This window comes from Salvelinus alpinus, chromosome 30 (assembly GCF_045679555.1).
Source record: "Salvelinus alpinus chromosome 30, SLU_Salpinus.1, whole genome shotgun sequence".
Lineage (NCBI taxonomy): Eukaryota > Metazoa > Chordata > Actinopteri > Salmoniformes > Salmonidae > Salvelinus > Salvelinus alpinus.
Genome location: NC_092115.1, coordinates 15,222,741 through 15,233,630, shown reverse-complemented (window position 1 = coordinate 15,233,630; position 10,890 = coordinate 15,222,741). Strand labels below are relative to the sequence as shown.

Here is a 10,890-nt window from a genome sequence, read left to right as displayed (position 1 = left end):
GGGGCAGCTGGCACCGCATGGGGCTAAGGTTGTGTGAATGTGGTCTGAATCACCTCCTCTCTGTGTGTGTGTGTGTGTGTGTGTGTGTGTGTGTGTGTGTGTGTGTGTGTGTGTGTGTGTGTGTGTGTGTGTGTGTGTGTGTGTGTGTGAGTTATCCTAACCCCTGACATGATGTCAAGGAAGGAGTTCCCAGAGTGGGAAGTGTGGTGAGGCGGTTCTAAACTCCTGACCATGTTTACACCTCAGACATAATCCTGTCTTCTCACTTTCACACCATATAACGCTCAGGAGAGAAAACGCCTGGAACTTTACTGTTTGGGCTGTCAATGTGTGCTACCTTAGCTCAGAAGCGGGATACTATCTCCACTACCAGGGTCTGCCTCAGATATCTCCACTACCAGGGTCTGCCTCAGATATCTCCACTACCAGGGTCTGCCTCAGATATCTCCACTACCAGGGTCTGCCTCAGATATCTCCACTACCAGGGTCTGCCTCAGATATCTCCACTACCAGGGTCTGCCTCAGATATCTCCACTACCAGGGTCTGCCTCAGATATTTCCACTACCAGGGTCTGCCTAAGATATCTCACATTTTATCTATTTATTTTGCTTTTTGTTTGGGAAAGAAGAGTTCAGTGCTTGGGGTTTAACGCTCTCTACTTGGTTCTCAAGAAGTGGACACCATTTGAACCATCTAAATCGGTCTGGGCTTGGCTGTTTCTCAGTAAGGGTGTTCTGTTCTGTACTGTGCCTCAGAGGCTAAACAGTCATGTACAAAAGCAGTTACTCCCAGGCCAAGTTTGGCTTGGAGGCCAGGAGGAAGATCCAGAAGCCCAGAGGGAAGAGCTGTGGCTACTACATGAGGGTTGTCTTCTTCTTCTCCTCTCTGATCCAGTCACTCATCATCGTCAGCCTGGTGCTCTTCCTGGTCTATGGGAGCTCCCCAGACGCGGCGGCCGAGAGCCGGGTCCAGGACCTGGAGAAGAGCTTCAGTCGCCTCTCCATTGACAACATCAACCTCCGGCAGCAGGGAAAGAACCTGACGAAGCTCCTGAACGCCACCCTGACTGACAAGATGCGCAACGACAGGTATATGATGAGTCTGCGTCAAGTGGCAAACGGGTCTGGCATGTTCATCGCCAATCTCAAAGGACTAGTGGTAAGAACTGAGACTGGTTTTGTCATCAATGTTCACAGGTCAATGCTAGAGGGGATTTGTGAGGTTGTGTTGGATTTTTAGGGATGCATATTTTGAAAAACTTTGGTGGATTTTCAATATGTCGATTTTGAATATTCATTACAATGACAGCAGTACATTATATACAGTCGGATCCCAATGATTGGTTTACTGAATATTAAAATGCCAGTTTAGCTGTATTAGTGGATAGGAAAACAAAACATGTGCTATATGATTTTGATTTGAGTGTAATTTAATATTACAAATATTACATTCAAGTCTCTTATACATATCATATAACATATGATTTCATTTCAGATCATTTCAGCAAATATAACTGAAAAGGTTAAAACAGTGGTCATGCAGTCATCAACATTAACAATCACTAATCACTGTATATTCAGATTTAAGCTTGACTGTTCATAATTTCTATAGATATATATATCTTATTTTGCAACAGTGTCAACAAAAATGTGCATATACAGATGCCGTATCTTAATTTGATCATTCTGTTTTTGCAGAAATGTTTCTGCATAGCAGAAAATTCAATAGTGTAGTATGTTCAATTTGTCTTTATTTAACTAGGCAAGCCATTTAACAACAAATTCTTATTTTCAATGATGTCCTAGGAACAGTGGGTTAACTGCCTTGTTCAGGGGCAGAACGACAGATTTTTTACTTTTGGGATTTGATCTTGCAACCTTTTGATTAATAGTCCAACACTCTAACCACTAGGCTACCTGCCACCCAAGGTTTATTTATTTTTTAAAGGACAGTTAAAATGTCAGTCTTGATTTGCCCAAATGAAAAATGGATCAACCTCTACAAAACATGTCCATAATAAAAAAAGATGTCTATAATCCACATAATAATTCACATTTTCTGTTGCTGCAGATCCTAAATCTGTAGGTGAAATTTTCACTCAAATTATTATTGGTAGACAAAATGTGGTGCTGATGCATGTCTGTTATTAATATCCACAGACTCAGTGTGAAAACGATAAGGGAAGATGTCAGATTCAACTTAGAATGAACCAATGCTTCAGGGCCATGCCACCAAATGGTAAGAGAGCTGTAAGACAAACAATGCTTTATTGCTCTGCACTAGTGTTACATACAGTATTCATGTTCAATCGTCCACTCAGAATCTCATTCTAATAATTCACAGCTAAGCTTTCCTAAACCTATTAACTTCCCACTGGGCACACACTGGTTGAATCAACATTATTTCCACGTCATGTAAAGGAAATTGCGTTGAACAAACGTGGAATAGATGTTAAACTAACATCTGTGCACAGTGGGTTTCCTAACTGGTACTTCTTTGGACAATAATAAGCATGGTGCAAATTACAACTTTGCAATGATCTTTTGTCTTCACTGTTGTTGTTGTTACCGAAGTGAGAATACAAATAGTGAAATTATAATAAAAGTGATTTATTCGCCATTCTGAATTTACTTAAAACAAACGCAGTGCCGGGATTCAATCCAAGCTGCATTGTAGCGAGCTTGATTTAAAGGTTCATTTCTATTGAGCCCACATCTGCACTGTGAATGCAATCTTTGCAAACGCAGGAACATTGCCTTTATAAGGTGCAATGTCGACAGTGCTCCTCGGATTGAATCCCGGACAAAATCTGATCTTTGTTCCGAAGTATTAACATAAAAGTTTTTTCTTTCTTCTTTTTGTTCTTCAAAAACTTTTATATGCAACAACAATAATATGCAAGAAAACCAGGTCCAGCAGCTGGAGCAGTTGCTAAAGCTAGTGAGCTCCAACTTCAGTCAGACGGTGCAGTTCATGAGGATGGAGATGGAGAACACAGCCATGGACCGGGACACCCTGACCCTGGAGGCCATCTCCCTCCAGAAGGACAAGACCTTCCTGCAGAGACAACTGGAGGGCTACAGGAAGAAGTGCAAGCAGGACTTTGTCCAATCTCTGGCCGGCATCTCCGACGTCTCTAAAGCCTTCCTGTTGAAGATCGACAACCTTCTGCCCAATGTCAGCCCCTTCCTGCTCACCTGCGAGAAGCAGCTCCACCACCTGGACCAGATCCGCAACAACTGCACCGGTCTGTCCCGCGAGGTGGAGAACAAGTTCCAGCAATACCTGAACAAGGTGGGCTTTCAGATGTCGGAGATTGAGGGCTGCAGTGCCAGGCTGCAGGCAGATAAAGACCAGCTGAAGGAGGTCTACGACTGGTGCAGCTACAACCGCAGTGCCATGGCCCTGGAGCACCGCGAGAAGCTTCAGAAGACCCAGGAGAAATACGACCAAGAGACGGAGAGGCTGCTGATGGACAGCAGAAGGCTGCAGGGGGACAAGGAGCTACAGGAGACGGGGATGAAGGTGAAGGAGGGTGAGATCAGCATTCTCAAGGACAAGATCAATAACCTCAACACCTCACTGGTCAACTGTGGCTCCAGGGTAAGGGAAGCTCTATCGCGTGGTATTACACCAGGCTTTCATCCAACTCAGTGATAACTGGCGGTAGATAACAACAGAAATTATTTAGAAGTCAAACTGGTGCCAGAAATGGCTTCCGTCATTGGTGTGAAGCGATAGAGTTGGGACGCTGGTCAAAAGATCTAACCATGTAAATGAGAGTTGCAGGAGCTCCTCATAAGATTTTTTATGATAATTAGCTATAATAAAATACATCAGTGGAAAATGTAAGCAATGATTGATAGGTTGTTGTCGTGCTTTAATGTGGACTACATTAAACTTGGGGGGCACCCGAGTAGCACAGCAGTCTAAGGCACTGCATCTCAGTGCTTGAGGTGTCAACACAGACACCTTGGTTCAAATCCAGGCTGTATCACAACCAGCTGTGATTGTAAGTCCCATAGGGTGGCACACAATTGGCCCAGGTTTGGCCGGTGTAGGCTGTCATTGTAAATAAGGATTTAACTTGCCTGTTTAAAAAGAAAATGTATTGTCAAAACCTGCACTGTATGTACAGGCATTAGTTTGTATCAATTCAAGTAATGGGCACATTCAAACAGGATGTTGTCTTTCTTACAATAAAATAAATCATCATGCTTTCATAATGCTCTCTGAAGTAAATACGCCTTGCACTGTTTTGGACCATAGAGATGTTTTATTTTTGGTATCTTATTAGGATCCCAATTAGCTACTACTAAAGCAGCAGCTACTCTTCATGGGGTCCATACAAAACATAAACCATAACATAATACAAAACATCAATAGACAAAGACAGAACTACATACATTTAAAAAAATAAGTATACACGCTTTCATACATTTTTGCCTTCATAAACTTCTGATCATAAAATGTGTATGATCAGAATAGACACTATGACACTTCCTCCAGTACCAATCTCATCAATTTAGCAGGGGTCCCACTATGGGACTGGAGGAAGTGTCAATCTCATTCCAAAAAAACAATGCAGGGAACTCGAGGATAGGTAAAGGCCCCACTGGCTGGTAAAGTGCCACAGTCTATAAGATACAATTGGTGGTCATGTAATAATTAACATGATATGTTTGTGCTATTATTATATTTGAATATGCTAGATAAACAGCATGATTCATTGTTATATGTTGAAGTATTTTCACATACCGGTACTAACTAAACATTATTTTCTTTGTCTTATTATGTTTCAGACTGGAATGGGTAACCCATGGATGTTCAGACCAAATCAGACTGGACCCTGGGGTAGCAGGCATGGGATGGGTGACCCTGGCTCAACTGGGAATGGATTTGGCGGGGCAGGGGCAAGCTCAAGAGGGTTTGAGTCCACTGGGATGGGTTCAAATCCATTCGGTAGTGCAGGGGTAGGTGGGACAGGGACAAGTAACAAGCCAGGCTCAACTTTGTGGGCTACAGGTGGGTGGGGTTCCACAGGAATGGGTAACACAGGGATGGGTAACACAGGGATGGGTAACACAGGAATGGGTAACACAGGAATGGGTAACACAGGGATGGGTAACACAGGAATGGGTAACACAGGAATGGGTAACACAGGGATGGGTAACACAGGGATGGGTAACACAGGAATGGGTAACACAGGAATGGGTAACACAGGGATGGGCGGGGAAGGGTCGAGTGTAACAGGGCAAGGTAAAAGGGGGTCAACTGCTGGAACAGAATTGGGTGCTGGAACTGGTGGGTGGGGTGCTTCTGCAACAGGAAACGGCAACACAGGATTGGGTAACACAGGGATGGGTAACACAGGATTGGGTAGGTCCGGGTCAAGTGCTTCGTCATCATCAGGCGCCACAAGGATGAACGGTTCAGGAATGGACAGCTCGAACGGTTACAGTTCAGGTAAGATATAAAAATCACTTCTTATAAACACTGTGATATACTATGAACAATGGCTAATGTTGTTGTTCTGTTGTTTCCACAGCACATATCAATCAACACTTACGAGAGCTGCAGCAGTATTCTAATGCCGACGCCGGCTCAGAGTGAGTTCATATACCCTCTGGGTATTTAAGTGAATCTTAAATAAATGTATTAAGTTCTGTTGCTAAGAATGCCAAGATTAGCATCTTACTGGAACTTTTAATTCAACATGGCTGAGACAAATGTTTATTATGACATTAGAATGTCATCTAAATGTGACAAATGTTGATTTGTAATGAGTCATAGAGCCTCTACTTTAGAGATGAGTTTTTGCTCCATATTAAGTAGTGAAATTGGTTAAAAAATCACAACATGCACTTAAAATTGACCTACAAATAGCAGTGTTGGACGATTTGGAAAGCCAGTCAGTCAATAAACAATATAATAATACTCATAGGAAAGGTTTTCATCTTTAACTCACAATCTGTGGATAATAAACGATTAAGAAAGGTAAAAAAAAATGGTAAAACATCACAGCACAATTAAAAAATATATGGCACATGGAAACCAAACAAGGGTGGTCTATGGTGATAGGTGGGATGGGCTGAGAGTGTCTGAGGGTTGGGATTAAAGAGTTTGTTTGGTAATGTATTGTTGTTATGTGACTGCTTTATATAACAGTACCACATATGTAAAATGTGTATGCAAAATGTATATGTCAAATCTATTTGTAAAATGTATGTAGTTGAAGTCTGAAGTTTACAAACACCATAGCCAAATACATTTAAACTCAGTTTTTCACAATTCCTGACATTTAATTATAGTAAAAATTCCGTCTTAGGTCAGTTAGGATCACCACTTTATTTTAAGAATGTGAAATGTCAGAATAATAGTAGAGAGAATTATTTATTTCAGCTTTTATTTATTTCATCACATTCCCAGTGGGCCAGAAGTTTACATACACTCAAATAGTATTTGGTAGCATTGCCTTTAAATTGTTTAACTTGGGTCAAACGTTTCAGGTAGCCTTCCACAAGCTTCCCACAATAAGTTGGGTGAATTTTGGCCCATTCCTCCTGACAGAGCTGGTGTAACAGTCAGGTTTGTAGGCCTGCTTGCTTGCACACGCTTTTTCAGTTCTGCCCACAAGTGTTCGATGGGATTGAGGTCAGGGCCACTCCAATACCTTGACTTTGTTGTCCTTAAGCCATTTTGCCACAACTTTGGAAGTATGCTTGGGTCATTGTCCACTTGAAAGACCCATTTGCGACCAAGCTTTAATTCCTGACTGATGTCTTGAGATGTTGCTTCAATATATCCACATAATTTTCCATCCTCATGATGCCATCAATTTTGTGAAGTGCACCAGTCCCTCCTGCAGCAAAGCACCCCAACAATATGATGTTGCCACCCCGTGCTTCACGGTTGGGATGGTGTTCTTCAGCTTGCAAGCGTCCCCCTTTTTCCTCCAAACGTAAAGATGGTCATTATGGCCAAACAGTTCTATTTTTGTTTCATCAGACCAGAGGACATTTCTCCAAAAAGTACAATCTTTGTCCCCATGTGCAGTTGCAAACCGTAGTCTGGCTTTTTTTATGGCGGTTTTGGAGCAGTGTCTTCTTCCTTGCTGAGCGGCCTTTCAGGTTATGTCGATATAGGCCTCGTTTTACTGTGGATATAGATACTTTTGTACCTGTTTCCTCCAGCATCTTCACAAGGGCCTTTGCTGTTGTTCTGGGATTGATTTGCACTTTTCGCACCAAAGTACGTTCATCTCTAGGAGACAGAACGCATCTCCTTCCTGAGCGGTATGACGGCTGCGGGGTCCTATGGTGTTTATGCCTGCGTACTATTGTTTATACAGATGAACGTGGTACCTTCAGGCATTTGGAAATTGCTCCCAAGGATGAACCAGACTTGTGGAGGTCTACAATTATTTTTCTGAGGTCTTGGCTGATTTCTTTTGATTTTCCCATGATGTCAAGCAAAGAGGCACTGAGTTTGAAGGTAGGCCTTGAAATACATCCACAGGTACACCTCCAATTGATTCAAATTATGTCAATTAGCCTATCAGAAGCTTCTAAAGCCATCAGAAGCTTCTAAAGCCATCAGAAGCTTCTAAAGCCATCATTTTCTGGAATTTTCCAAGCTGTTTAAAAGGCACATTCAACTTAGTGTATGTAAACTTCTGACCCACTGGAACTGTGATACAGTGAATTATAAGTGAAATAATCTGTCTGTAAACAATTGTTGGAAAAATGACTTGTGGAGTGGTTGAAAAAACGAGTTTTAAATGACTCCAACCTAAGTGTATGTAAACTTCCGACTACAACTGTATATGTAGCAGAAAAGCTATAAAAAACTAAGATATTTGTCCTCTGAAGAGGGTGGATGGGTTAATAAATAAAACATTTGTTCTTTTTTTTTAAAGAAAAATAGTTAAATTGGCCTATAGAAACTTCAATTCTGTGGTAAATCTGTTGATTCTAAAGATTCCCTAAACATCTTAATAGGGGGTTAAGTTTATGAATTGTAAATTATATTATGTAAGGGAGCAAGCCATTGAGGCATGGATATGAGAGAAATGTTTAACAAAAAGCCTGCTGCCTGCAGTCGATGCAATTAACTGAACAAGGATCTCTGTTATTTCTTCTTGTCTGCAGAGTATCGGGGTAATCCATGAAATTTCACAGAGGAAAATGGAGGAAAACCTATAAAACCCAGTCTCCTCATATTGAGTTCTGGTTTGTCAATATACAGTACCAGTCAAAAGTTTAGACACAGCTACTCATTCAAGGGGTTTTCTTAATTTTTTACTATTTTCTATGTTGTAGAATAATAGTGAAGACATCAAACTATGAAATAACACATCATGTAGTAACCAATTTTTTGTAACAAATCAAAATATATTTTAGATTCTTCAAAGTAGCCAACCTTTGCCTTGATGACAGCTTTGCACACTCTTGGCATTCTCTCAACCAGCTTCATGAGGTAGTCCCCTGGAATTCCTTAATTTGTGGAATTTCTTTCCTTCTTCATGCGTTTGAGGCAGTCAGTTGTGTTGTGACAAGGTAGGGGTGGTATACAGAAGATAACCCTATTTGGCAAAAGACCAAGTCCATATTATGGCAAGAACAGCTCAAATAAGCAAAGAGAAATTACAGTCCGTCATTACTTTAAGACATGAAGGTCATTCAATGTGGAAAATTTCAAGAACTTCGTTAGAGTTACCAGCCTCAGATATTGCAGGCCAAATAAATTGACGTAACAGACACATCTCAACATCAACTGTTCAGAGGAGACTGCGTAATCAGGCCTTCCTGGTCAAATTGCTGCAAAGAAACCACTACTAAAGGACACCAATAATAAGAAGAGACTTGCTTGGGCCAAAAAACACAAGCAATGGACATTAGACCGGTGGAAAAGTGTTCTTTGGTCTGATGAGTCCAATTTTGCTTTGTGAGACGCAGAGTAGGTGAACGGATGATCTCTGCATGTGTGGTTTCCGCCATGAAGCATGGAGGAGGAGGTGTGATGGTGTGGGGGTGCTTTGCTGGTGACTCTGTCGTGATTTATTTAGAATTCAAGGCACACTTGACCAGCATGGCTACTATAGCATTCTGCAGCGATACGCCATCCCATCTGGTTTGCACTTAGTGGGACTATTTGTTTTTCAACAGGACAATGACCCAACACACCCATAGGCTGTGTAAGGCTGTGACTTGGCCTCCACAATCACCCGACCTCAACACAATTGAGATGGTTTGGGATGTTGGACTGCAGAGTGAAGGAAAAGCAGCCAACAAGTACTCAGCAAATATGGGAACTCCTTCAAGACTGTTGGAAAAGCATTCCAGGTGAAGCTGGTTGAGAGAATGCCAAGAGTGTGCAAAGCTGTCATCAAGGCAAAGGGTTTGAAGAATATCAAATATAAAATATATTTTGATTTGTTTAAAACTTTTTTGGTTACCACATGATTCCATATGTGTTATTTCATAGTTTGATGTCTTCACTATTATTCTACAATGTAGAAAATAGTAAAAAATAAAGAAAACACCTTGAATGAGTAGGTGTGTCCAAACTTTTGACTGGTACTGTATGTATAACATAATTTCTACCGACAGCAGTTGCACTGTAATATATCATAAAATAATATCTGCTGCTTGATGTATTCCATTTTTTTGAATGTCCTTGATGACCAGCCACAAATGTATGTTATTTGAATATGTTTATTTAGTCAGGAGAAAGGCATAAAAGTAGTAAATAAGCTGTTTTCAATGTACTGTATATACTTTTATTAAAAACTAAGGAGTACTTCTTGCAAACCTGGTTCTATGAATTAAGTGTGATGACTTCCATGTTTAAGGTCGGGGAGAGCGAGATATGTTGTCACACTTTTCATGCTGTCTAACATTTACTGGGCACAATACATCACAATGGTATAAATGTCATACCAAACGAAAGAAGGAAGTCTTGGGAACATATTTTGTATTCATTACATCTTCATATCTTATTTCAGTTGGGAATTGGAGATCGTTAAGTGCGCACTTCTGACAATTTGCTCCATCAGCAGGTAAATTGTCACACTACGTCGGGTAAGTTGTCACATTGGATTATCAACAAATAAGAACAACTAATTAATTGTGAATATTGATTTTAATTTTAAATTCAAAACCAAATTCAACTTCATTAAAGAACTCAAAATAAAAACAATCATGCCTAGAGAATCTGGCAAATCATGCCTTTCAATCAAAACAATAATGCTGGCAGAGCACAGATGAATTAAGTGGCACGACCAATTTACTTTGAACTTTGAAATCGAATGTTCTCTGGCATGCACATAGATCCACGGTAATTGTTGGAATCGGAATGTAATGTAATGCTGCAGATAACTTGCTTAAATGTTTAAAGTCTTAACAAAACAGATGTGGTGTTTAAACACACTAATGCACTAATGCACAGTTTTGTAACAGCCTATACGACGTACATCCGTATCTGACTAATCAGACTCATCTTCAGAGTCACAGTTCTGGCACACATAAATTGCCTGGCCTGAGGTGCAAGCATCATGGCTGGTGTGCCTTTTGTTGCATCTCACACACGTCACCCAAGTCTCCTTTGGAAGGCTGTTTGAAAATGGCTCCACACAGACTAGGCAGAAGCACTCTTCTTCATCTGATGATGACTCTTCTACGATTTTTCTTTTTTTAGCTGGCTTCTTGTTTTTGCTAGATTGTGGGTTATTCTTTTCCATTTCTAGGGCCTGCTTCACTGGTGTGTCAGAATTGCTGTTTTGTGCCATTTTTCTTCCTTCGCAAGCAGGTTTTCGGGGGCCAGCTTTTGGATATGTCCGGATGTCCTCTGCAGTTGGTAGTCCGCTGTCAGCAATGACATTGCTGGGT

At 41.0% G+C, this 10,890-nt stretch overlaps 1 protein-coding gene across 1 annotated transcript; it reads left to right on the top strand.

The window, feature by feature from the left end:
* Positions 1–262: 262 nt before the first annotated feature.
* On the top strand, positions 263–9,802 carry LOC139560189 (uncharacterized). The gene is made up of 6 exons (XM_071376738.1): positions 263–1,159; positions 2,161–2,239; positions 2,904–3,604; positions 4,804–5,467; positions 5,550–5,610; positions 8,152–9,802. The coding sequence occupies exons 1-6, from the start codon at positions 770–772 to the stop codon at positions 8,162–8,164; spliced, it is 1,908 nt and encodes a 635-aa protein (XP_071232839.1). The 5' UTR covers positions 263–769; the 3' UTR covers positions 8,165–9,802.
* Positions 9,803–10,890: the final 1,088 nt, after the last annotated feature.